This window comes from Bison bison, unplaced genomic scaffold (assembly GCF_000754665.1).
Source record: "Bison bison bison isolate TAMUID 2011002044 unplaced genomic scaffold, Bison_UMD1.0 scf7180017864180, whole genome shotgun sequence".
Lineage (NCBI taxonomy): Eukaryota > Metazoa > Chordata > Mammalia > Artiodactyla > Bovidae > Bison > Bison bison.
Genome location: NW_011494752.1, coordinates 1,678,539 through 1,706,032, shown reverse-complemented (window position 1 = coordinate 1,706,032; position 27,494 = coordinate 1,678,539). Strand labels below are relative to the sequence as shown.

At 41.6% G+C, this 27,494-nt stretch overlaps 2 protein-coding genes across 2 annotated transcripts in view; both read right to left on the bottom strand.

Annotated features, from left to right (window-relative positions):
* Positions 1-1,614: 1,614 nt before the first annotated feature.
* LOC104990473 (keratin, type I microfibrillar, 47.6 kDa) lies at positions 1,615-6,934 on the bottom strand. Its single transcript, XM_010842556.1, has 7 exons — positions 6,544-6,934; positions 5,471-5,553; positions 4,273-4,429; positions 2,963-3,124; positions 2,743-2,868; positions 2,351-2,571; positions 1,615-2,134 (listed from the first exon to the last, which is right to left on the bottom strand). Exons 1-7 carry the CDS (start codon positions 6,889-6,891, stop codon positions 2,026-2,028), a joined length of 1,206 nt encoding a protein of 401 aa, XP_010840858.1. The 5' UTR covers positions 6,892-6,934; the 3' UTR covers positions 1,615-2,025.
* Positions 6,935-24,022: 17,088 nt separating this feature from the next.
* Positions 24,023-27,494, bottom strand: part of LOC104990472 (keratin, type I microfibrillar 48 kDa, component 8C-1-like) — a 6,227-nt gene continuing 2,755 nt past the window's right edge. Inside the window, exons 3-7 of the mRNA XM_010842554.1 lie at positions 26,547-26,703; positions 25,525-25,686; positions 25,305-25,430; positions 24,913-25,133; positions 24,023-24,143 (exon numbers count right to left, since the gene is read on the bottom strand). Coding sequence (XP_010840856.1) covers positions 24,023-24,143; positions 24,913-25,133; positions 25,305-25,430; positions 25,525-25,686; positions 26,547-26,703 — 787 coding nt within the window. The remainder of the gene's footprint in view (positions 24,144-24,912; positions 25,134-25,304; positions 25,431-25,524; positions 25,687-26,546; positions 26,704-27,494) is intronic.

The window sequence follows — 27,494 nt, the reverse complement described above, 5'->3', positions numbered from 1 at the left end:
GAGGGACACCAGGAATAACGGGAGAAATTAGTCATCTCTACAGAAGGGGAGGTTAGTCTTGTATGACCCCCAGCTCCACATTGAAAAACAGGAGTCCAGGTTACACCAGTCAAAGGGAGGGAAAGAGGACCTAAGAGGAAGCTGGGAATATACAATCTTAAAATTAGACTCAGAGCCCAAGAATTAGTATTCAAGGTTAAAAGGGTCAATGGCAATAATACTAAGGATTGTTACATGTACGGGCCTTCTCTGGTGACTTTTTTTTCTTTTATTATGTGTATGTATGCCATGCCTCCAAGTACAGGGATCATCATAGCATGAGACACCAGCCCCAGGTGCTCTCTCAAAGGAACAGGCTGAAATTTAAGGAAGTAAACAACATCTGACGCTGTCATCTGGTGAGTAAGACTCGTCCCAGCCTTGTGTTGCATGTTTCACGTGGAGGGAAGAGAGGGGTTGGGAGGCAGTTCCCAGGTTCTGGTACTCTTGCTTCTGGGCTATGACAGCACTGTGTCTAGGAACTGACGACCTTGGTGATGGTGGGCTGAGGCCCCCATGGAAGAAAGAAATTGATCGTAAGCCTGGAGTGCCCAGAGTTGAATGGAAGGACCTTACCTGTGAGAGAGCTCTCTTTTTCTCTTCCTGCCTCTTTGTTGCTGCTGAAAGACAATTTAAAAAACTAGAGAGTTTTTTAACTAGAACTAGAGAGTTCCAGACCCATTTATTTCTCTTCTTATTCTAAACAAGCAACATTTATTAATAATGATGATGTGACTTTCTATGTGGATTTGAGACCTATCTTGTATCCATGTTAATCATTTTGGAAGTTGATTTTTTAAATATTTTCTACTGATTCTTCTCTACCAAACTCTAAAGAATTGTTTTGTGCATGTGGTCCTCTGCCGATATTTCAGACAGTGATCCTCTCTGCTGAAAAGGGCTGATTCTCAAATCTTGGAGTAGATTAGAAACATCTGTTCTCCGTCCTACAGGACTCTGCTCCCTGAGGGCAGAGTGGTACATGATGCTGATATTCCCTTCCTGTGGTTCTCTCAGATTCCCTTTGAAGAACTTGACAGAAAATGCTTGCAGATACTCTCTGGTGGATTTGTCATCCCTTTCCTATCATCTTCCTCCAAAACACAAAATCCATGGCAGAGGGAGATATCTTTGAGGGTAGTTTGGACAGTAAGGAGATGAAACCAGTCAATCCTAAAGGAAACTAACCCTGAATATTCATTGGAAGGACTTATGCTGAAGCTGAAGCCCCAGTACTTTGGTCACCTGATGTGAAGAGCTGACTCATTGGAAAAGACCTTGATGCTGGGAAAAATTGAAGGCAGGAGAAGGGGATGACAAAGGATGAGATGGTTGGATGGCATCACGGACTCAATGGGCATGAGTTTGAACAAACTCCAAGAGATAGTGAAGGACAGGGAAGCCTGGCATTCTGCAGTCCATGGGGTCACAAAGAGTCAGACACAACTTAGTGACTGAACAACAGACCATCTATTGGGGTGATGACTCCTTCATCTGATGGGAAGAACACTGATTCTGTTTTATCTACAGAAGACACCCAATTTTGAAATGAATGAATGAAAAGGACAATTACTATTTTTGTGCCAGAATAAGAATTTATTAAGAGATTAACAAGGGATATTTATCACTTCTCCAAAGACCAAAAGAGTGACAAGGAAGATTTCTTCCAATTATGTTCAGTTTCACAGCTTGCCTACCAGCTCAATCATACTTAATGTAATTATTTAAAATCACAGATAAGTATTTGCTAGAGCATAACACATTAAGCAAATATATCATTGTAAGCATAGACATTACTTGATCCGGCTGTAGATTTCTTCGTGGGACTCAGAAGACAGACTGAGCCATTGGTGGACTTTGCAGCCTCTTGTGTTAAAGGATCTAGCTGGGAATTCAGTGGAAGCTGATGCTGGTTGAAGGCTGCTCCCAGAAGTGGAACTGAGATGTGACTTTGGAGCCCTTGACCTCCTGCTGGCACTGAGGCCTCTAGTGCACAAAGGTGTTGCAAGGTCCACACCGAGCACGTGAGACACAAGGATTGGAGATGCAGGGCCTTTCACAAGCGTTGGTTGTGGCACATGGGTTGCAGGGGAGCCTGGAGGCAGAACACCATTACAGCATGTTACAGGAAAGTGAAATGAAGAGTTAGAAAGATACGAAACACACTTTGTATAAGAGTATTGTATTGCTACGTCCTGAGTGCCTCCAGTCAAAAGCTTGAAACTATAAGTTAATTTCCATCAAGAAGATCTTTCATCCTCATAGCCACCTCACGAGCCCCCAAGGAGACCATTACTAGCCTCCTACTCACTTGCAGTCCTCACTGTCCAGCAGCCCCCGGTACGTGTTGATCTCACACTCCAGCCGGGCCCGCACATCCAGCAGCACCTGGTACTCCTGGTTCTGCCGCTCCAGGTCACTCCTGATCTCCGCCAGCTGTGACTCCACGTTGCCGATCAGGCCCTGCACCTGGGCCAGCTGGGAGCTGTAGCGGGCCTCCGTCTCCGTCAGGGTGTTCTCCAGGGAGTCTCTCTGTCAGAGGGAAGGGGAGGAAAGTCACAGAGCTGCTCCTTCAGGGGCTTCTCCATCGCTTCCAAACAAGTCACAAGCTCCAAGAGTTCAGGAGAGGATGGTCCGGAGGGCATCCCAGTGCCCCTGACTCCCCAACCTCACCTCCTCACCAGGAGTCTCATCAATACCCACCAGGTTGTGCTGGGCCTGAAGCTCCACCTCCAGGGCGTTGACCGTGCGTCTCAGCTCGATGATCTCTGCCTGGTAGGACTGCAGCTGCTCTGAGCTGGACACCACCTGCTTGTTCAGCTCCTCAGTCTGAAACACCAAAGGGCAGAAGAGAGAATCAGACCCCACCTGAAGGGCCCCAAGGGGCTGAGGGTCCTGAGAGACCACGTGCCGAGATGCTCACCTGCCTGATGTACCATTCCTCCACGTCCCTGCGGTTGGTCTCCACCAAGGCCTCGTACTGAGCCCTGGTCTCGTTGAGCACGCGGTTGAGGTCCACAGTGGGGGCGGCGTCCACCTCCACGTTGAGGCGGTCTCCCAGCTGGCTCCGCAGGGTGTTGACTTCCTGGTGGAGGAAGGGGACAATTCAAAGTATCTCAGAAGATCCTGATTCTCTCTTCTGGGAGAGTGCAATTCCATTGGTGATTATTCTTAAGCTTTCAGAAGCCCCATTCCCTCTGATCCTCTCATTAACTGGGTTCTATATTCAGTGAGTAACCTGTGTCTTCTACTTTACAGAGTGCTTTCAAGTCCATGGCCTCTTTCCACCCTTGTACTCAGTATACCACTTCTTACTTGGAGGTGCAGTGGTTTGGACTGAGTTGAGATGCACTAGACCATAATTTTAAAAGCCCAAACACCCAGTCTAGTGTTCTTGCCAGTATACCATATAGCCTATGGTTTGAATCTTAGCTGTGAGTTAAAAAAAAAAAAAAAAAGATACAACCCAGCTAAAGAGGAAGCAAAGAATGCGTACTTCATAATCTGCCATCCTGGGAGAGAATAGACCTAACTGGTCATTTCTTGATTTCACCAGTTTAGCTTTTGATAAAGGAAATAGTTATCTGCTCATTTCAAGGCTAATGAATTGGATTTCATGCCTACCACTTTCTAGACTAGAAGCTTTTAGAAACCTCAAGTGCTTCATCTGTAAGATGAGAACTGTCTCTGGAGTTCTAAAGCACTTAGCACAGTGTTTGGCACACAACAAGCACTCAATTAATATTAACTATCACCATTTACATTGTTCTGGATTTTAAAATTTGCACAAAATATCTGTCTTCTTTATCATGCAACTAATGAAGCAATGATGTGAGTGCTTTTCCGCGAATAACAGAAGGAGCTCTGAATGAGTAGAGTGGGGTTGTGTTTCCAGCTCAGCCCTCTCTGCAGGGTGGTCTTGCTGGTGTCCCCAGTGACTAATTGAAGAATTGGGGTAAAAGATTTCTGTGGCCGCATGTGCTCCACCGTGGGAATGGAAGAGGCTGTGGGTGCTGCCTGGCTGTTGACCTTTCCTTATTACTGAGCTTGCCAACTTCCTTCACCCTCATTCTCGCCACCAGCAGAAAAACCCTTGCTTCCTATCAGATGACTCATTCTCTACAAATCCCTTTTTGTTTGGAAAACAGATTCCTCAGCTAGTTGAGCCTCTCCCGCACCCCACTGTGGTTGGAAACAGGCCTCAGCAAGTTTGGTCCTGTTAGGGAGCTTCACCTGCTCATGGTTCTGCTTGAGGCAGATCAGCTCCTCCTTCAGGGACTCCACCTGGGCCTCCAGGTCAGACTTGCACAGGGTCAGCTCATCCAGGATCCTACGCAGGCCATTCAGGTCTGCCTCCACCAGCTGCCTCAAGGACACCTCTGTCTCGTACCTGTGATGCAGAGAATCAGGGTCAGGCCTGGCCTTGACTCTAGTTTGGTTTGATTTGTCAGACATCTGGGAGTTGGGGCTTGTGGTTTTTACAGCCATCTCGTTGACTCAAGTTTTCAACATGGAGCCAAAGAGCCTGGAGGAAAAGGCACTGGTAAGAATCGATGCCTTTGAACTGTGGTGCTGGAGAAGACTCCTGAGAGTCCCTTGGACAGCAAGGAGATCAAACCAGTCAATCCCAAAGGAAATCAACCCTGAATACTCATTGGAAGAACTGATGCTGAAGCTGAAGCTCCAGTATTTAGGTCACCTGATGCAAACAGCCAACTCATTGGAAAAGTCCCTAATGCTAGGAAAGATTGAGGGCAGAAGGAGAAGAGGGTGTCAGAGGATGAGATGACTGGATGGCATCACCACCTCAATAGACATGAGTTTGAACAAGCTCTGGGAGTTAGTGATAGAAAGGGAAGCATGGTGTGCTGCAGTCCATGAGATCACAAAGAGTCAGACATAACTGAGCAACTGAACTGACTCATTGAAAGGACTGATGCTGAAGCTGAAGCTCCAGTATTCATTGGAAGGACTGATGGCTGGATGGCATCACCAATGCAATGGACATGAACTTGGGTAAACTCCAGGAGATGGTGATGGACAGGGAGGCCTGGCGTGCTACAGTCCCTGGGGTCACAAAAAGCTGGACATAACTGAGTGACTGAACACCAACAAGTATTTTCTAATAAATGAAGAGACAGTGGATTTAATGTGATAAAAACCCATAAACCATGAGATTTCCAAAATTAATACACTTCCTCCAGTCTCCTAATTGGATTCTGTGTTTAGTGGAGCATCAGGGGACCATGACTTCTACACTGGATGGGATTCAAAGATGTCCTCTGAAAAGAAAAGCAGGCAAGGAGTCTGACTCTGGAGAAGGGTTTCCGAGTTCTGGTTAGCAAAACTTTGTCAATGTTTGTTGTTATAGAAGACAGGCTAAGAGGAAGGACAGCAAAGAGGCAAGACAACAGCCCCCTTGCCCACTCACTTGGTCCTGAAGTCATCTGAGGCCAGCTTGGCATTGTCAATCTGTACCACCAACCTGGCATTCTCAGACTTGCTGCACAGGATCTAGAAGACCCAAAACATTCTAGAATGAGCTTGGTTATCTTTAGTTAACAGCATCCCTACTAATTCACTTACATGGAAGAAATAGAATGAGAAATCACAGTGGATCTTATATTAAGATTACTGCCCATGTGCAATACTTGCTCAATATTAGAGAGCTCAAACTTGAGGGAGGAAGAATGCAGACATATGCCAGGAAAGTATCAGTACATACACAGTTTTTCCTTTTCTTTCCTAATAAGAAATATTGAGAAGCTGATAATAATAATAACTAACATTGTTTCTCTTTAAAAACCTACTCTATGTCTGGCATGGTTGCAGGAGCTAAAGATAGAAAAGTGAGTAAGCACTAAATCCTGCCCTCAGAAACTTTCATTTCAATGGAGAAGATAAATATGTCGGCTAGCAATTGGAGGGGCTTGAGTCAGAGACAGAGCCATGTGCGCCCAGCCATCCTGGATAGCTGGGTCCTCCTAGGGAGCTTACACTTTTTCAAGTTCTAATCAACTATTCTATGCCCTCACTGGGCACTGGGCACCAGGAGAAGCCCAGAGGCTTCTAGATCAAGATGATGGAGTCAGGATAATTAAGTACCCAGAAGAGGACATCAACAAGTGGTTAGAGCAGCCAAAAGCCCAGATAAGGGAGAAAGAAATTGGCCCAGTTCTTACGAAAAGTCTCGCTTTCTCAGCTTCCTTCTTGGGCTGTCTTTTCTCACACCTCAGGGTAATAATTCCAGAGTCGGCAAATACATGGAAGCATTCAGAGGCAGCTTTTAATTACAGCTTATTTATGCAAAGTGCTGCTACCTCCACAAAGGCTAACACTATGCAAATACTCAGATCTAACAGTCCTGGTCCTAAAACGGACCCTCAGGAAAACAAAATGAAAAAGCAAAATGGCAATCGAATAGCTTATATTGTTCCTTAACCATATCTCGGATTCCCTCCCTACAACTTCCTGCTGGAGGCAATGGAGTGCCCAGCCCCTCACCTTCTGCTGGAGCTCCTCGATGGTCCGGAAGTAGGATTGGTAGTTGGGGCACAAGAGGGGCTCCTGCTGCTGGCTCCGCTCCAGGATGCGGCTCTCCAGCTCCGCGTTCTCCCGCTCCAGCTGCCGCACCTTCTCCAGGTAGCTGGCCAGACGGTCGTTCAGGAACTGCATGGTCTCCTTCTCGCTGCCATTGAAGGAGCCCTCGCAGAACCAGTTGCAGCTGCCCACGTTGGCGGGGATGTTGCAGGCCCCGGGCAGGGTGGTGCCACAGCAGCTGGGGGGCACGCAGGGCCTGGAGGAGCAGCTGGAGCGGAAGCTCAGGTTGGGTAGGCAGCAGCTGTAAGACATGGTGCTGGAGGGAGCGAGGTGCCCGACTGAACACAAGAGTCCAAGTTCACCAAGCCAGAGTTGTGAGTCTCCTTCCTCCTGGGAGCATTTATACCCCCTCTGCAGAGGGTGTGGATGTGGAAGACAACCCTTCTTTTCTTACTCATTTGGTTGTCAAAAGCCCCTCCCCTTGGTTTGCTATGTTTCCTCAGAAGAGTCCCTCAACTCATAAAAGACTTTACTTGGGCTTCTTGCTAAGTCAGAACTCCTCTTCCATGCTGGGCATCAGTGAAATAAGAGCTTCATGGTGTGGCTTCAAAGGGCTGGACTCATGAAAGCCCTGACCTTCATTACTGGGGTGTGGTCTGTCCAGGGACACTATTGCTTCTGCTCTTTCTGGCTTGACAGCCCTGACTCTGTGGCAAGTCTCTGGCTCTTCTTGCTGAGATGGACAAACAACCCTTACCCATTTATCATTCGCTAAGTCAAATTCCAAATTCATGGTTTTAGAAAGAGGAATAGATTCTTTCTGTGCTGTGCTGTGCTTTGCTTAGTCACTCAGTTGTGTCCGACTTTGTGACCCCATGGACTGTAGCCCACCAGGCTCCCCTGGCCATGGGGATTCTCCAAGCAAGAATACTGGAGTGGGTTGCCATGCCCTCCTCCAGGGGATCTTCCCAACCTAGGGATCGAATCCAGGTCTCCTGCACTGCAGTTGGATTCTTTACCATCTGAGCCACCAAGGAAGATCCTCTCAGACCATTAAAATAGTTCCTAGTGGTTTTGTTTCCTGATATGATAGGCATATCAGGAACCATATCCATAATCATGTCAATCAATAAAATAGCAGATGGTCACCAGGGTCAAAGTTCATACAGGGCACTGTGAGAAACAGAAGATAGGACCAGGGCTGTGGTCAGAAGGAGCTCATACTTGTTGAATACCTGTACTAGCCCAAAGTGGTACTAGACACTCTTCACAATCATGCTGTTATTCACATCTCACCATGACCCTTCAAGGTACCTGATTATATCCCCATTGTACAGATGGGCAAATGGAGACATACAGGACAGGGATTAATATATTGTGAAGCCAGGATTCCAACACAGATCTCTATTCTTTCCATCATATCATGCTGCTTAAATAAATGAACTACCTCTTTTCCTAAGTTATCTCTGCCTCTTCTCTTAGCTTTCATTTCACTTTGAGCATAACACTGCATGACTTATATGCTTATCTCTCCATGTATTTCAGTCCACAAAAGCAGTTGTCATTCAGTTGTGAAGTTGTAGCCAACTCTGCAATCTCATGGACTGCAGCATGCCAGGCTCTTCTATCCTCTACTATCTCCCAAATTTTGCTCAAATTAATGTCCATTGAATTGGTGATGCTATTCAACCATCTCATCCTCTGCCACCCCCTTCTCCTGTTGACTTCAATCTTCCCTGGCATCAGAGTCTTTTCCAATGAGTTAGCTCTTCACATCAGGTGGCCAAAGTATTTGAGCTTCAACTGCAGCATCAGTCCTTCCAATGAAAATTCAGGACTGATTTCCTTTAGGGTTGACTAGCTGATCAATGCTAAAGGAACTGATCACTCCTTGGCTCAATGGGGGACTTCTCTAATGGTCCAGTGGTTAAAAATCTGCCTGCCAATGCAAGGGACAAGTGTTCAATCCCTGATCTGGAAAGACCCTACATGCCACACAGCAACTAAGCCCATGCACAACAACTAATGAGCCTGTACTCTAGAGCCTATGCTCCGCAAGAGAATCCACTGCAATGAGAAGCCTGAGCACCTGAGCACCACGACTAGAGAGTAGTACCAGTTCACTGCATCTAAAGAAAGCCTGCCTGCAGCAACAAAGATCCAGGACAACCAATAATCAAGCAATTATTTTACATGTAGCTGAATGGGTTTTTTTAAAAAAACAATCTTGCTGTCTACAAGAGATCCACTTCTGATATAAAGACACACACAGAGGGGATGGGAAAAGGTATTCTGCACAAATGGAAATAAAAAGAAAGCTGGGGTAGCAATACTTACATCAGACAAAATAGACTTTAAAATGAAGACTGTAACAAGAGACAAAGGACATTATATAATAATAATGAGATGAATCCAGCAAGAAGATATAATACCTGCTCCCAACTTAGCAACACCTAAATACATAAAGCAAATACTAACAGACATAAACAGAGAAATAGACGACAATACAATAATAGTAGGACACTTCACTACCCCACTTATATAATAGATAGATCACCTAAACAAAATATTAATAAGGAAATATTGGCATTGAATGATATATTAGATTATACAGACTTGATAGATGTATACAGGCCACCCCAAAACATCAGATTCATATTCTTTTCACATCAACATGGAGCATTTTCCAAAATAGATTATATGTTAGGCCACAAAACCAGTCTCAATAAATTAAAGAAAATGGAAATCACGTCAAGCATCTTTTCTGACCATAATGATATGAGACTACAAATCAGTTATAAGAACACTGAAAAAAATAGATATGTGGAGTCTAAACAACATGCTACTCAACAATCAAAGTATTACTGAAGAAGTAAAAGAGGAAATCCAAAAGTACTCTATGACAAGTGAAAATGAAACACAACAATCCAAAATTTATGGGACACAGCAAACAGTTCCAAGAGGGAAGTGTATTGCAATATAGCCCTACCTCAGGAAATAGGAAAAATCTCAAATAAACAACATAACCTTCTACATAAAGGGACTAGAAAAAGAATAAAGTCCAGAGTTACTAGAAGGAAGAAAATAATAAAGATCAGAATGAAAATAAGTGGTATAGAAACTAAAAAAAAAAAAATTGAAAAGATTAATGAAATTAAAAGCAGTTTTTTTTAATATTTTTTAAAAATCTATAAAACTTTAACTAAACACATCAAGGAAAAGGAGAAGGCCCCAAAAACCCAGAAATGAAAGAGAAGTTACAACTAACACCACAGAAATACAAATTATCATGAGTTTACTAAAATTTTTTTTTTTTTTAAACACCAACAAATTAAATGGCCAAGAAGAAATGGATAAATTTCTAGAAACATAAAACTTCTCAGATTGAAGAAATGGAAAATCTGAACAGACCGATTACAAGTAACGAAGTTGAATCAGAAAAAAGCAAAAAAAAAAAAAAAAACCCCTCCCAACAAACAAAAGTCCAGGGCCAGTTGGCTTCATAGGTCAATCCTACCAAACATTTAAAGAAATTTGGTACTTGCTTCTCAAAATATTATGAAATATTGAAGAGGAAGGAATGCTTCTCAATTCTTTCTACTAGGCCAGAATTACCCTGATCCCAAAATCAGACAAAGGCACTACAAAAAATTAAGTTACAGGTAAATATCGTTGATGATCACAGATGTAAAAATTCTTAACAAAATATTAGCAGACTAAATTTAACAATATATTAAAAGGATCCACACCATTATTAAGTGGGGTTTATCCCAGGGATTCAGAGATGGTTCAGTATCTCCAGATCAATCAATATGTTATACCACATTAACTAAAGGAAAAATAAAAAGCATGTATCATCTCAATAGATGCAGAAATGGCTTTTGACAAAATTCAACATCTATTCATGATACAAAATCTCAACAAAGTGGGCATAGAGGGGAACATACTTCTACTTAATAAAGCCCATATATGATAAACCCACTGTTAACCTCATACTCAGTGGTGAAAAGCTAAGAACATTTCTTCTAAGATCAGAAATAAGACAAGGATGCCTTTTGTGCCACTTTTATTCAGCATATTATTGGAAGTCTTAGTCATAGCAATTAGATAAGACAAAAAGAAAAGAAATCTAAATGGGAAAGGAACAAAGAAAGCTTTCATAATTTGTATATGACTTTATACTATATATAGAAAACTGTACGGGCTTCCCGGGTGGTGTTGTGGTAATGAACCTGCCTGCCAATACAGGAGACATAAGAAAGGGAGTTCAATCCCTGGATTGGGAGGATTCCCCTGGAGGAAGAAATGGCAACCCACTCCAATATTCTTGCCTGGAGAATCCCATGGACAGAGGAGCCTGGTGGGCTACAGTCCATGGGGTCGCAAAGAGTTGTACACAACTGAAGCGACTTAGTACACAGCACACAGAAAACCCTATAGATGCCACCAAAAAATAGAATAAATGAATACAGTGAAGTTGCAAAATACAAATTAACACATATAAATCTGTAGTGTTTCTATACATGAAAAATGATCTATCAGAAAGAGAAATTAAGAAAACAACTCCATTTATAATTGTATCAAAAATAATAAAATATCTAGGAATAAATCTATCAAAGAGGTGAAAGACCTGTGTAAGACTTTGATGAAAGAAATTGAAGATATACAAATAAAGAGAAAGATATACTGTGTTCATGGACCAGGAGAATTAATTTTATAAAGATGTTCGTATTACCCAAAGATATGCAGATTCAATGCAATCCCTATCAAAATACCAACAGAATTTTTCACAGAACTAGAACAAATAACCTTAACATTTGTATAGAGCTACAAAAGACCCTGAGAATCAAAGACGTCTTGAGAAAGAAAAAGTCTAAAGTATCATGCCTTTTGACTTCAAAATTTACTACATAGTTAGAGAAATTAAAACAGTATTGTACTCACACACAAACAGAAATATAGATCAATGGGACAGAAGAGAAATCCCAGAAATAAGCTCACACTTATATCATCAATCTTTGACAAATGAGGCAAAAATTTTCAGTGAGGAAAAGAGAGCCTCTTTAATACATGGTGCTGGAAAAACTAGGGAGCTACATGCAAAAGAATGAAACTGGAACATTTTATTACACCATATCCAAAAATAAACTCAAAATGTAATCAATAATTAAATATAATATCTACACAGAAAAAGAAACCATAAACAAAATGAAAAGACAACCTATGGACAGGAAGAAAGTATTTTCAAATGATGCAACTGATGAGGGCTTAATTTCCAAAATATATAAACTGCTCATACAACCCAATATGAGAAAACAAACAACCCAATCAAAAAATGGGCATAAGACCTAAATACAAGTTTCTCCAAAAACATACAGATGGCCAACAGGCATATGAAAAAATGCTTTACATTGATAATTATTAGAGAAATGTAAATCAAAACTATAACGAGAGGGCTTCCCTGGTGCCTCAGTGGTAAAGAATCTGCCTGCCAATGCAGGGGACACGGGTTTGATCCCTGATCTGGGAAGATCCCACATGCCTTGGAGCAACTAAGCCGGTGCACCACAGTGTAAAGCCCTAGAACCTGTATTCTGAAACAAGAGAACCCACCTCAATGAGAAGCCCAAACACCACATCTAGAGAGTAGCCCTCTCTCGCTGCAACTAGAGAAAAGCCTGTGCAGCAATAAAGACCCAGCAGTGCCAAAACTAAAATAAACAAATAAATTAATTTTTTTAGAAACTACCATGAGATATCACCTCACCACTCTCAGGATGACTACCATCAGAAAGACAACAGATAAGTATCAGTGAGAATGTGGATAAAAGGGAATACTCATATGCTGTTGTTGGGAATGTAAATTGGTGCAGCCACTGTTGAAAACAGAATAGCAATCACTCAAAATTTAAAATAGAACTACCAAAATATCCAGAAATTCCACTTCTAGGTATTTACCCAAAGAAAACAAAAACACTAATTCAAAAAGATAGATGCACCCCTATGTTCACTGCAGCATTGATTACAATATCCAAGATACAGAAGAAACTTAAATGTCCCATCAATAGATGAGTGGATAAGAAGGTGTGAAAGATACTATTCAGCCATAAAAAAAAAAAAAAAAAGGAAAATGTTCCATTTGCAACAACTGGGTAGACCTAGAGGCTATCATGCTCAGTGAAATAAGTCAGAAAGAATACAACAAATACTTTACCATCCCACTTATAATCGGAATCTAAAAAAACAAGCAAACAAACAAAATAATGAACCAACAACAGAAACAGAGTCACAGATACAAAGAGCAAACTGGTGGTTGCTAGAGGGGAGGGGTTTGGAGGTTGGGTAAAATGGGTGAAGGTAATTAAGAGATACATATTTCCAGTTATAAACTGAATAAGTTACAGGATGTAATGGTGGAATAGAGTCAAGAATACTGCAGTGATTTTGTATGATGGTCACCGGACCTGTGGAGATCATTTTGAAATGTATTTGATTGTCAGATCACTATATTGTACACCTGAAACTAACACAATATTTTGGGTAAACTAACTTCAATGACAGAAAGAAGGAAGGGGAGGGAGGGAAGGAAGAAGGGAAGGAGGAAGAAATGAAGGGGAAAGGACAAAGGAAGGAAATGGGGAGCCATTGAAGGTTCTAAGAAGAGGAGTGATGTAGTTTATTTCTGATAAGCATTGTATGCAATTTTGATTAGCATTGTATATTTTCATACAGGAAATCTTCAACAAGTCCTTGGAGTTGCTAGACTAGAATTCATGAGATGAGTTGGGGATGAAAAGGGCAGATACGAACCTAGTACAGATGTGAGAGTTGGAGAGAGAGCCAAAGGAGAGTATATGAAGAAAAAAGCAACAAGGGGCTGAGGACCAAATTTGGGGGAATTTCCCAACCAGAGATCAGGCTGGGAGAGCAGACCTGCTCACAGAAGGTCAGGGAGGAGAGAGCTTCAACATGAAGGTGAAGGTCAAAATTGTCAAGGGCAGTAAAGAGACCTCCTAAGATGAAACCATGGACAGAGACTTGATTATGTCCCCAGGACATCTCTAATATGGCACCCAAGTTGTTTAACACCCAAAATGAGCCTTGGTAAACTGACACTTAAATACCCAGAGTTGAGATGTTCATTATTTAGAAAAGTGCTGCCACAATCACTTTGTATGCCTGATTATAAAGCTTTAGTCTTACCAATATAGAGTTTTTACAATAATTAGAATGTGTGTTAAGCAGTTTAAAGATGTCAAGCTTGTTTGGATTTGATGATTCATAATAGTGATTTGGGACTAATTACCCAGGAAGCATAAGCACTTGGAACTGCCCATGTGTATAACTTTACTTCTATTTCATCTACTTCTATTTTGCCACTAAGCATAAGATGAGACTTATTTGATATCCTAAAGGGAGGCAATGAGGAAAGAATTCAGTTGTGTGCCTATATACATTGCCCAGGAAGAGAAGAGGCTCCTTATTGTCATCCAAGCCAGGGACAGAACAGAACTTGGAGAAGGATGCTTGCAGCAGAGTCCAAGAATCTCTGCTACAGCTGCTGATCAAAGACTGCTTTGCACTTGGCTCTTCCCTTCTTCCCTTCCACTTCCTAAGGTAGATCCCAAATGCCAAAATAGTGAAAAGAGGGGGAAACTTGGAGCAAGTAATGTCAGGGACCTTAATGCTCATTTCACCCAATCCTCTCATTTTCAAACGGAGAAACTGAGGTTCAGAATGGAGAAATGGCTTGTTTAGGGTAATATAGTTAGAACTCAAATCTGCTGATCCTCACTGTATTTCCAGCCCCAATAACCATGCTGCAGAAATGTTGAATAATTTCACAACAATCTGATCTGCCATTACCTCAGGGCAGAAATCAAAGTCAGTGAGAAAAAATAAAAACGAACAAAATCTTGTTATCCATAGATAGACTCTGTTGAAGAAGAATGAAGGATGAGTGTGGAAGTAAGTAGAATTCAGCAATACTGAAGTTCCTTGTTGTCTCCCTGATTCCAACTATTATTTCTACATCAATGACACTATTATATCCTAACAGTTTGGAGCAATTCAGCTACAAGTATATCCTGTCACTTGGAAGAACTCAGAATCACAACTGTTCAAATGATGGTGACCCTACTCAAGAGCTTTACACTTACCACAAATAAATATCATCATAACAAACTTTAAAATATGACTTTAACAATGATAATTGAGAGATAAATAGAACCACACTACAGTGATGACACTGGATGCTTTTAAATGGTAAGATTATGAATGCTTTTCTTTTCCTTCTCTATACTTTTGTCCTCTCCAAATTTTTCTGAAAATGTATATATTAATTACTTCCTCACAAGAAAAAGAAATAAAATTTACATTAAAAACCCCAAAAGGAAAAAAAAAAACCCAAAAGGAAATTCTTACAAGTCCTCTAAAGAAATAAAAAGTTCTTAAAGGACACAAGTAAAGATCCTAGTCCAAAACGATCAGTAAATCGCACTCAAGCTTGTTATTCTGGAAATAAAGTCTCTGTCATGATTGGCATTCACACCTTTGTGATTACTGCTGACTTTGTCAATTCCAAAGGTGAGTTATTAAAAAGTGATGAAGGGAAAACAAGCTTGCTATGGGATCATACAACCTGTAGCTCATGAACTGACTGATGTGAGCTTCATCAAGGGAAGTCATGTCAAGATCTGAGCTTCATGTCAAGAGAATGCAAAGAGGCATCACCCTTAGGGAAATGTACTGCCAAGTACTGCAAGCCCATTCTAAGAAAATGAACCACTTTCTTAGAACAGATTTCCCCCACACGTATAGATGGTGATGGAAATTCTTTTATGGAAACAATGTCTAAGTCAGAGGAAGCTTAGAATCTTAGAATGTTGGAGCTACCAACAGCCCAAGTGGTCATCTCATTCAACTCATTGTTTTACAAATGAGAAAACATTGACCCAAAGAGGGAAATGACTTGCTCAAGCTTACACAGAGAATCTGTGAAAGAGCCTAGATTGAAAAAGAATAAATCAAATTCGAGAAATGAGAGACCAGGGTCAAGTCCTTTGGTCTTTATGAGAGAGTCAGGACTCAGACCAATGAAGAAACATCTCTCAAAAGACTGCACCCTTAGTGAAAAGGTGACCTAGAAATCTTTAAAAGATGCTCATTACCACAGGAAGACTTTTTTTAAAAAAGAAAGAAAAAGAAAAAACTGGGCTATCTCTTCCTGGGCTCTAAATTTAAACGTGATGCTATATAAAGGCAGTCAGTCACAAAACACCACGTACTGTGTGATTCCACTCACAACAAATATCTAAAATAGGCAAATCCATAGAAACAATGATGATTGCCTAGGCCTGGGGGTAGGGAAAATGGGGAAGAGCTACTAATGGGTGATGAAATGTTATAAAATATAAAAATTATTGAATTAGATACTTTATATAGGTGAACTTTATAGTATAATAATTATATATATACAGTGGACCCTTGAAAAACAGGGCTTTGAACTTCATGGATCCACTTACATGTGAATTTTATTCAACAGTAAATGCTGCAGTGGGCCTCCCTGGTGGCTCAGCGGTAAAGAATCCACCTACAGTACAGGAGACACAGGTTTGATCCCTGGGTTGAGAAGATCCCCTGAAGGAGGAAATGGCAACCCACTCCAGTATTCTTGCCTGGGAAATCCCACGGACAGAGGAGCCTGGAGGGCTATAGTCCATGGGGTCACAAAGGGTCTGACACAACTGAAGAGACTGAGCACATAATAACAAAAGTGACAAGATAAGGGTTAAAGTCACAGAGCAGATCAAATGTGAATTCAACATTAAGCCTTCCTGGTTAACTTTCATGAGGCGTCACCCCTGTATCTGATCAGCTGCCTAAGGCTCCACCTCCTGATACTGTCACATTGGAGATTAGGATCTCAACATGTGAGTTTGGGGCACAAAAACATTTGGTCCATAGCACTAGTTTTATTGTTCTTCATAGCACTTACCACTTGAAACAGTTATGCTTATTTGATTCTCTTTTTTAATTAATTTATTTTAATTGGAGGCTAATTACTTTACAATATTGTAGTGGTTTTTGCCATACACTGACATAAATCAGCCATGGGTGTACATGTGTTCCCCATCCAGAACCCCCCTCCCACCTCCCTCCCCATCCCATCCCTCAGGGTCATCCCAGTGCACCAGCCCTGAGCACCCTGTATCATGCATTGAACCTGGACTGGCGATCTGTTTCACATATGATAATATACATGTTTCAATGCTATTCTCTCAAATCATCCCACCCTCACCTTCTCCCACGAGTCCAAAAAACTGTTATTTACATTTGTGTTTCTTTTGCTGTCTCGCATATAAGGTCATCGTTACCATCTTTCTAAATTCCATATATATGTGTTAGTATACTGTATTGGTGTTTTTCTTTCTGACTTACTTCACTCTGTATAATAGACTCCAGTTTCATCCACCTCATTAGAACTGATTCAAATGTATTCTTTTTAATGGCTGAGTAATATTCCATTGTGTATATATACCATAACTTCCTTATCCATTCATCTGCTGATGGACACCTAGGTTGCTTCGATGTCCTGGCTATTGTAAACAGTGATGCAATGAATATTGGGGTACACGTGTCTCTTTCAATTCTGGTTTCCTCAGTGTGTATGCCCAGCAGTGGGATTGCTGGGTCGTATGGCAGTTCTATTTCCAGTTTTTTAAGGAATCTCCACACTGTTCTCCATAGTGGCTGTACTAGTTTGCATTCCCACCAACAGTGTAAGACGGTTCCCTTTTTTTCACAACCTCTCCAGCATTTATTGTTTGTAGACTTTTTGATAGCAGCCATTCTGACCAGCATGAGATGGTACCTCATTGTGGTTTTGATTTGCATTTCTCTGATAATGAGTGACGTTGAGCATCTTTTCATGTGTTTTTTAGCCATCAGTGTGTCTTCTTTGGAGAAATGTCTGTTTAGTTCTTTGGCCCATTTTTAAATTTTTTTTCGTTTATTTTTCTGGAATTGAGCTGCAGGAGTTGCTTGTATATTTTTGAGGTCAATTCTTTGTCAGTTGCTTCATTTGCTATTATTTTCTCCCATTCTGAAGGCTGTCTTTTCACCTTGCTTATAGTTTCCTTCATTGTGCAAAAGCTTTTAAGTTTAATTAGGTCGCATTTGTTTATTTTTGCTTTTAGTTACAGAGGATCCTGCTGTGATTTATGTCAGAGAGTGTTTTGCCTATGTTTTCCTCTGGGAGTTTTGTAGTTTCTGGTCTTACATTTAGATCTTTAATCTATTTTGAGTTTATTTTTGTGTATGGTGTTAGAAAGTGTTCTAGTTTTATTCTTTTACAAGTGGTTGACCAGTTTTCCTGGCACCACTTGTTAAAGAGATTGTCTTTTCTCTATTGTATATTCTTGCCTCCTTTGTCAAAGATAAGGTGTCCGTAGGTGCGTGGATTTATCTCTGGGCTTTCTATTTTGTTCCATTGATCTATATTTCTGTCTTTGTGCCAGTACAATACTGTCTTGATGACTGTAGCTTTGTAGTATAGTCTGAAGTCAGGCAGGTTGATTCCTCCAGTTCCATTCTTCTTTCTCAAGATTGCTTTGGCTATTCGAGGTTTTTTGTATTTCCACACAAATTGTGAAATTATTTGTTCTAGGTCTCTGAAAAATACTGTTGGTAGCTTGATAGGGATTGCATTGAATCTATAGATTGCTTTGGGTAGTATACTCATTTTCACTATATTGATTCTTCTGATCTATGAACATGGTATATTTCTCCATCTATTTGTGTCATCTTTGATTTCTTTCATCAGGGTTTTATAGTTTTCTATATATAGGTCTTTTGTTTCTTTAGGTAGATTTATTCCTAAGTATTTTATTCTTTTCATTGCAATGGTGAATGGAATTGTTTCCCTACTTTCTGTTTCCACATTGTTAGTGTATAGGAATGCAGGGGATTTCTGTGTGTTAATTTTATATCCTGCAACTTTACTATATTCATTGATTAGCTCTAGTAATTTTCTGGTGGAGTCTTTAGGGTTTTCTATGTAGAGGATCATGTCATCTGCAAACGGTGAGATGACTGTTTGAAAAAATACTTCTTCTTTTCCAATCTGGATTACTTTTATTTCTTTTTCTTCTCTGGTTGCTGTGGCTAAAACTTCCAAAACTATGTTGAATAGTAGTGGTGAGAATGGGCACCCTTGTCTTGTTCCTGACTTTAGGGGAAATGCTTTCAATTTTTCACCACTGAGGATAATGTTTGCTGTGGGTTTATCATATATGGCTTTTATTATGTTGGTATATGTTCCTTCTATGCCTGCTTTCTGGAGGGTTTTATCATACATGGATGTTGAATTTTGTCAAAGGCTTTCTCTGCATCTATTGAGATAATCATATGGTTTTTATCTTTCAATTTGTTAATGTGGTGTATCACATTGATTGATTTGCAGATATTAAAGAATCCTTGCATCCCTGGGATAAAGCCCACTTGGTCATGACGTATGATCTTTTTAATATGTTGTTGTATTCTGTTTGCTAGAATTTTGTTAAGGATTTTTGCATCTATGTTCATCAGTGATATTGGCCTGTAGTTTTCCTTTTTTGTGGCATCAAATATCACTCTGATATTAGAGTGATGGTGACCTCATAGAATGAGTTTGGAAGTTTACCTTCCTATGCAATTTTCTGGATGAGTTTGAGTAGGATATGTGTTAGTTCTTCTCTAAATTTTTGGTAGAATTCAGCTGTGAAGCTGTCTGGTCCTGGGCTTTTGTTTGCTGGAAGATTTCCTATTACATTTTCTATTTCCGTGCTTGTTATGGGTCTGTTCAGATTTTCTATTTCCTGGTTCCGTTTTGGAAAGTTATATTTTTCTAAGAATTTGTCCATTTCTTCCAAGTTGCCCATTTTATTGGCATATAGTTGCTGATAGTAGTCTCTTATGATCTTTTGTATTTCTGTGTTGTCTGTTGTGATTTCTCCATTTTCATTTCTAATTTTGTTGATTTGATTCTTACCCCTTTTTTTCTTGATGAGGTTTATTTGATTCTTTACTGCCCATCTCCTCTCAGTTGAAAGGAACTCTCCCCACCTTGAGATCTGGTCTTAGTTTCATTCACTTTTGTCCTGACACCTCAGACAGTTCCAGGCACTGTTGTAGGTACATTTTAAGTGCTATTACTTCAAGTGGAATTAAATTGAACCTACAGATAAGAAACTCAAATGACTAATAAAAAATATTTCAAATGCTTATTTTCTCTATGAATAAGAAAACAGGATTTTAAAATAACAGGATACCATGATACTCGTATGTATTGCCAATATTTGCTAAATTTGTTAACATTCTTGAAATTTGAATGTAATAGAATCACCCAGAGGGCTGTTAAGGTATTGCTGGATATATAACTAAATGCTGTTACTTTTGTGCATATATTGTGAAAAGAATATTACGATCAGGCTAAATAACTTATCTATCAACCTCTACATGGTTCCCTTTTATATGTGACTATGTCTGTTTTAAGAATATTTAAGATATATCCTCTTAGAGAACTTCAAGTATAAGTTCAGTTCAGTTGCTCAGTTGGATCTGACTCTGCGACCCCGTGGACTGCAGCATGCCAGCCTTCCCCGTCCTTCACTAACTCCAGGAGTTTGTTCAAACTCATCTTCATTGAGTCGGTGATGCCATCCAACCATCTCATCCTCTGTTGTCCTCTTCTCCTCCTGCCTTCAATCTTTCCAGCATCAGGGTCTTTTCCAGTGAGTTGGCTCCTTGCATCAGGTGGCCAAAGTATTGGAGCTTCAGCTTCAGTGTCAGTCCTTCCAATGAGTATTCAGAACTGATTTCCTTTAGGATTGAGTGGTTTCATCTTCTTGCTGTCCAAGGGACTCTCAAGAGTCTTCTCCAACACCACAGTTCAAAAACATCAATTCTTCAGTGCTCAGCCTTCTTTATGGTCCAACTCTTACATGCATACATGACTACTGGAAAAACCATAACTTTGACTAGACAGACTTTTGTCACAAAGCAATGTTTCTGCTTTTTAATACACTGTCTAGGTTTCTCACAGCTTTTCTTCCAAGGAGCAAATGTCTTTCAATTTCATGGCCGCAGTCACCATCTGCAGTGATTTTGGAGCCCCCAAAAACAAAGTCTGTCACTGTTTCCATTGTTTCACCATCTATTTGACATGAAGTGATGGGACCAGATGCCATGATCTTTGTTTTTTGAATGCTGAGTTTTAAGACAGCTTTTTTACTCTCCTCTTTCACTTTCATCAGGAGGCTCTTTAGTTCCTTCCTCTCTGTCTGCCATAAGGGTGGTGTCATCTGCATATCTGAAGCTATTGATATTTCTCCCAGCAATCTTGATTCCAGCTTGTGCTTCATCCAGCCCAGCATTTCACATGATATACTCTGCATATAAGTTAAATAAGCATGTTGACAATATCCAACCTTGACGTACTCCTTTCCCAATTTGGAACCAGTCTGTTGTTCCATGTCCAGTCCTAAATGTTGCTTCTTGACCTGAATAAAGGTTTCTCAAGAGGCAGGTCAGGTGGTCTCGTATTCCCATCTCTTAAAGAATTTTCCAGTTTGTTGTGATCCACGCAGTCAAAGGCTTTAGCATAGTCAATATAGCAGAAGTAGATGTTTTTCTGGAATTCTCTTGCTTTTTCTATGATCCAACAGATGTTGGCAATTTGATCTCTGGTTCCTCTGCCTTTTCTAAAGCCAGTTTGAATGTCTAGAAGTTCTTGGATTATGTACTATTGAAGCCTGGCTTGGAGTATTTTGAGCATTACTTTGCTAGCATGTGAGATGAGTGCAATTGTGTGGTAATTTGAGCATTCTTTTGGCATGGCCTTTCTTTGGGATTGGTATGAAAACTGACCTTGTCCAGTTCTGTGGCCACTGCTGAGTTTTCCAAATTTGCTGGCATACTGAGTGCAGCACCTTACAGAATCATTTTTAGGATTTGAAATAGCTCAACTGGAATTCCATCACCTCCACTAGCTTTTTTCATAGTGATGCTTCATAAGGCCCACTTGGCTTGGCATTCCAGAATGTCTGACTCTAGGTGAGTGACCACACACATCTAGGTCATTCCTATCTTTTTTGTATAGTTCTTCTGTGTATTCTTGCCACCCCTTTTTAATATCTTCTGCTTCTGTTAAGTCCATACCATTTCTGTCCTTTATTGTGCCCATCTTTGCATGAAATGTTCCCTTGATATCTCTAATTTTCTTGAAGAGATCTCTAGTCTTTCCCACTCTGTTGTTTTCCTCTATTTCTTTGCATTGATCACTGAGGAAGGCTTTCTTATCTCTCCTTGCTATCCTTTGGAACTCTGCATTTAGGTAGAGATGGATATATTTTTCCTTTTCTCTTTTGCCTTTAGTTTCTCTTCTTTTCTCAGCTATTTGTAAGGCCTCCCCAGACAACCATTTTGCCTTTTGCATTTCTTTTTCTTGGGGATAGTCTTGATCTCTGCTTCCTGTACAATGTCATGAACCTCTGTGCATAGTTCTTCAAGCACTCTGTCTATCAGATCTATCCCTTGAATCTATTTGTCACTTCAATTGTATAATCATAAGGGATTTAATTTAGGTCATACCTGAATGGTCTAGTTGTTTTCCCTACTTTCCTCAATTTAAGTGTGAATTTAGCAATAAGGAGTTCATAATTTGAACCACAGTCAGCTCCTGGTCATTTTTTTGCTGACTGTACAGAGCTGCTCTATCTTTGGCTGCAAAGAATGTAGTCAATCTGACTTTGTTATTGACCATCTGGTGATGTCCACATGTGGAATCTTCTCTTGTGTTGTTGGAAGAGTGTGTTTGCTCTGACTAGTGTATTCTCTTGGTGAAACTTTGTTAGCCTTTGCCCTGCTTCATTTTGTACTCCAAAGCCAAACTTGCCTGTTACTCCAGGTATCTCTTGAATTCGTACTTTTGCATTCCAGCCCCCTATGATGAAAGGACATCTTTTTTTTTTTTTTGGTGTTAGTTCTAAAAGGTCTTATAGGTCATCATAGAACCGTTCAACTTCAGCTTCTTTGACATTAGTGGTTGGGGCATAGACTTGGATTACTGTGAATTTGAATGGCTTGTCTTGGAAACAAACAGAAGTCAATTTCAGCTACACAACACAGTATTATTAACTATCATCATAATGTTGTACATTAGATCACCAGAACTTATTCCTCCTACATAACTGAAATTTTGTACCCTTTAGCCAATATCTTCCCATTTCTCCCATCCTTCAGCCCCTGGAAATCACCATTCTACTCCGCTTTTATGAATGTGACTCAGATTTCACATATATGCAGGATCATGCAGTATTTGTCTTTCTATGTCTGGCTTATTTCACCTGACATAATGCCCTCCAAGTTCATCCATGTTGTCTCAATGTCAGGATTTTCTTCTTTGTTTTCCTTCCATTATGTATATTTATCTTTATCCATTCATCCATCCAGTGGATAAAAAATTTCAAGAGAGAAGAGAAACAGAGATCACCCTTTTTTACTGTTATGAGTTCTTCCGTATTTGCTGAAGGAGAGCTTCTGCAGATGTGTTTGGGGTACTAATAGCAACCTCCCTTCCCAGGTAAAAATCATGAAGGATGTTTATTCAAAATCAGTTTTACCCTCTCATAGTCACACCTCACATGTAACTGATATTCAGAGAATAAGCTCTGGGTTTGATCCTAACATTGCTACTTACTATAACCATAAGAGAAAAAAATTAGTCATGCAGTTTCTAGTGCTTGGTTGGCATTTAATAAATGTTAGTGCCTGTCCTTTTGTAGGCCTTTGGAAAAGGAAAGGTGGAATGTTTGAGAAATGTTAGCCATTGGACTTTACTGAGTAAGATCCCATAACTAACATGTTTATCATATTCAGATGAGACTTCTTGCCTTAGTGGTCCCACTGGTTCCCTGCTGGCCTGAGTCTCTACTGGGACACATTGTGTTTAGTGAATGTTAACAAATGGTAATAAAGAACTTTAAGGAGAGGATTAAACGACAAGTCCTCCTTCACTTTCAAGTGGCTTTTATATGAAGCATGAACACATAGAGTGAACACTTTAAAAGGAATGAATACAAATGAGAATCATCACTGCTCTGCAAGAGGAAAGTTTATTAGGAGGTTAACAAGGGGATTTGGGGAACTGCAAGACAGATCAAAGCAGCAGAGAGAACCACAAAACTCCTCATGTGACAACTCCCCAGCCCAAACCTGTCAGACCATCAGGTCACAAGAAACTGGCCTTGAATTAAGAGGATCAGGTGGGCCTGGACATTCTCTTTCCAAACTGTGAATTATGGTGGTGACTGGGGTACTATCCAATGGCTGATGGCTGTCAGAGAGCAGGGCTGGTCCATCAAGGGTCCTCTGTCTTCACAGTCCTCCTGCTGGCCCTGGCTGTCTAGCACCCAAAGGTGTTGCAGGGCCCAAAGCGGGAGCGTGGGCCGCAGGGGGTGCAGGGATTGGTGACACAGGACCCGACTGATGATGCATTGGTCGTGGCGCAGGGGTTGCAGGGCAGCCTGGGACACAGAACCATTAGCTCATCAGCATAAGATGGATAATAACAAAAATAAAGGAGGGAGTTCAACCCAAGGAGACAGGGGACAAATAGAAGCCATTCTCTGACTTCTTAGGAAGCCAAGTCTTATTCGGATCACTCCTAAATAAGCCTTGAGATGGAACCAGATCGATAAGCCTGAAGTTGTGGGGAAAGCCCTTCATCCCTCCTCACCTGTGAGATAGATTGATAATATCTACCGCACAGATCATGTTCATGAAAATACACAGGCGAAAAGTGCTGGACCCTAGAAGTGTTTGAGTAACCTCCCCTTTTTGATACTCAAATGCTCATCCATAAGGTGGTTGCCCTGATCCCCAGATCCTCAGATCCCCACTCTGCCTGTCTCAGGGGAATCCCAGCCAGGATCCATGAAACAATAGGTGTGAAACTGGGGATTAAATCCAAAAGCATTATTCAAGTACATGTGATGGTGGTTACAGGTTTGTTTTCCCTTTTGCTGAAGGTACAAAGCTTTATTTACCCATCAGCCTCCAAAAGCTCACCAGTGGTGGAAACAGTCAGGCTCAGGAGTATCTTTTGGAGCAGACAATACCTTTAGGCCTGGTCGTGACAGCAGCAAACACCCTTCACTTCCCACTGCTGCAGTATTAAACTCTAGTCTTTGCAGATATATTGGCATCAGAAACTTGACCCAGGAAGCCCCTGTTTTGACTTTTGGTAGGACTGTGAATGTACCATGCCAGGGGTACCACCTGCTCAGTACTCACTTGCAGTCCTCGCTGTCCAGCAGCCCACGGTACGTGTTGATCTCACACTCCAGCCGGGCCCGCACATCCAGCAGCACCTGGTACTCCTGGTTCTGCCGCTCCAGGTCACTCCTGATCTCCGCCAGCTGTGACTCCACGTTGCCGATCAGGCCCTGCACCTGGGCCAGCTGGGAGCTGTAGCGGGCCTCCGTCTCCGTCAGGGTGTTCTCCAGGGAGTCTCTCTGTCAGAGGGAAGGGGAGGAAAGTCACAGAGCTGCTCCTTCAGGGGCTTCTCCATCGCTTCCAAACAAGTCACCAGCTCCAAGAGTTCAGGAGAGGATGGTCCAGAGGGCATCCCAGTGCCCCTGACTCCCCAACCTCACCTCCTCACCAGGAGTCTCATCAATACCCACCAGGTTGTGCTGGGCCTGAAGCTCCACCTCCAGGGCGTTGACCGTGCGTCTCAGCTCGATGATCTCTGCCTGGTAGGACTGCAGCTGCTCTGAGCTGGACACCACCTGCTTGTTCAGCTCCTCAGTCTGAAACACCAAAGGGCAGAAGAGAGAATCAGACCCCACCTGAAGGGCCCCAAGGGGCTGAGGGTCCTGAGAGACCACGTGCCGAGATGCTCACCTGCCTGATGTACCATTCCTCCACGTCCCTGCGGTTGGTCTCCACCAAGGCCTCGTACTGAGCCCTGGTCTCGTTGAGCACACGGTTGAGGTCCACAGTGGGGGCGGCGTCCACCTCCACGTTGAGGCGGTCTCCCAGCTGGCTCCGCAGGGTGTTGACTTCCTGGTGGAGGAAGGGGAAAGAATGAACTCATAGAAAGAAATCTATATATGAATTCTCTTGTGGTGGAAAGGTTGCATTAGAATTTAGGACACATATTGATATAAAACTCGATGAAGTTATTTCCTGTGAGTCAGGCCTCCTGTCTGAGAGTCTCCACATCTGTATCATGAGGCTGCTTGATTGCTAATGTTTCTTGCCACTCCAAGATTCTACCATTTCTTTTTTACTTTTCCTTTGCTCAGTGATAAACCTGGCATGATAACTGGTTTATAATTGTTGCCACTTAAATGCTACTTAAATAGAGAGAAACTGGGCTTAACTGGTCCCATTTACTTCATGTCTTATCATCACACCCTGTCCATGAGGGGTTTTTTCCTCTTCATCTAAACATCTAATGTTTGAGACATGTTTCTGATATCCTAGTGTTACATTCAACCATGAGGTCTGAATCAACCACTATTTCAGTGCCTTCATTTCTTCTATTTTCCTATCTATCCATCCATCCTTCCATCCATTTATTCTAGCTTGGGTTCTTTCTAGGTGACACATAAAGAAGTTTGCTATCTCCTTTCAGTCTAAGTCATTAATGGGAAGACAATCTATTCAGAAGACAGCCAATCTCATCAAGCAGTAGAAAGTATTTTAAAGCTCTAGCCCCAAATGGAAATAGATTAGATGACCACACCCTTTTAGGTAAAAGAAGTAAGCTTCCCCAACAACCCACCAAGGGTGTTTTGAGCATCCAGCAAAATGTTCTCAGCTCTAGGATGTCTAGCAAAGACCTAAAGACCTATATTACCCTGCTCAGGGCAGTTACAGGACTCTCAGTATAGGAATGTCAGGGGCTGGGACTCTCTTACCTGCTCATGGTTCTGCTTGAGGCAGATCAGCTCCTCCTTCAGAGACTCCACCTGGGCCTCCAGGTCGGACTTGCACAGGGTCAGTTCATCCAGGATCCTACGCAGGCCATTGATGTCTGACTCCACCAGCTGCCGCAAGCCCAGCTCTGTCTGGTACCTTGCACACACAAACAGCAGTCAAAGGAGGTCAAAGAGGAAGACTTTTTCCTAGGCTTTACTTGGCTCACCTGGTCTAATTCATTACATTGTGAAATATTTGGAATTTTTGCAGTCTTTTGAAAGGGAAAAAGACCACTGCACAGAGTGAAAAGGCTATTTCCTCCCTGAGACCCACAGAGAAGGTATTGGTGGGGCACCCCTGTATAGTTTTTGTTGTTGTTTAGTCACTAAGTCATGTCTGACTCTTTTGCAACCCAGGCCTGGCTCCTAGGCCAGAATTCTGGAGTGCGGGTGCCATTTCCTTCTCCAGGGGATCTCCCTGACCCAGGGATTATCAAACCCACATCTCCTGCTTTGCAGGCAGATTCTTTACCATTGACCCACCAGGGAAGCCACTGTATAGTTTAAATCTACCTTTAACTTCATTTGTTCTGATTCCCCATCACAGGCTGCTAACAACTAAGCCCTGTCATCTTCCATTCTCAAGTGAGTTGGTGACTTCACTAGCCCGCTATGGACCTCCTCACCATCCTTACCAACCACCCTGAGAAGCAACCTGGTATCATGAGAGCAGCACTGGATTAGAAGGCAGTGAGATTCAGCCCTGCCGTGAGGACAGTGGTAAGCTCTTTAATCTCTCTCAACCTCAATTTCCTCATCTGTAAAATGGGAACCAAACTGACATGTCAGGGACACACAGTTTTAAGGACATTAGCCCTCTGTGGCCCCCTAGGCAAAGCAATAAGGCTATTTTTTCCTACTTCATCTTGCTCCACCCCCCCCAAAAAA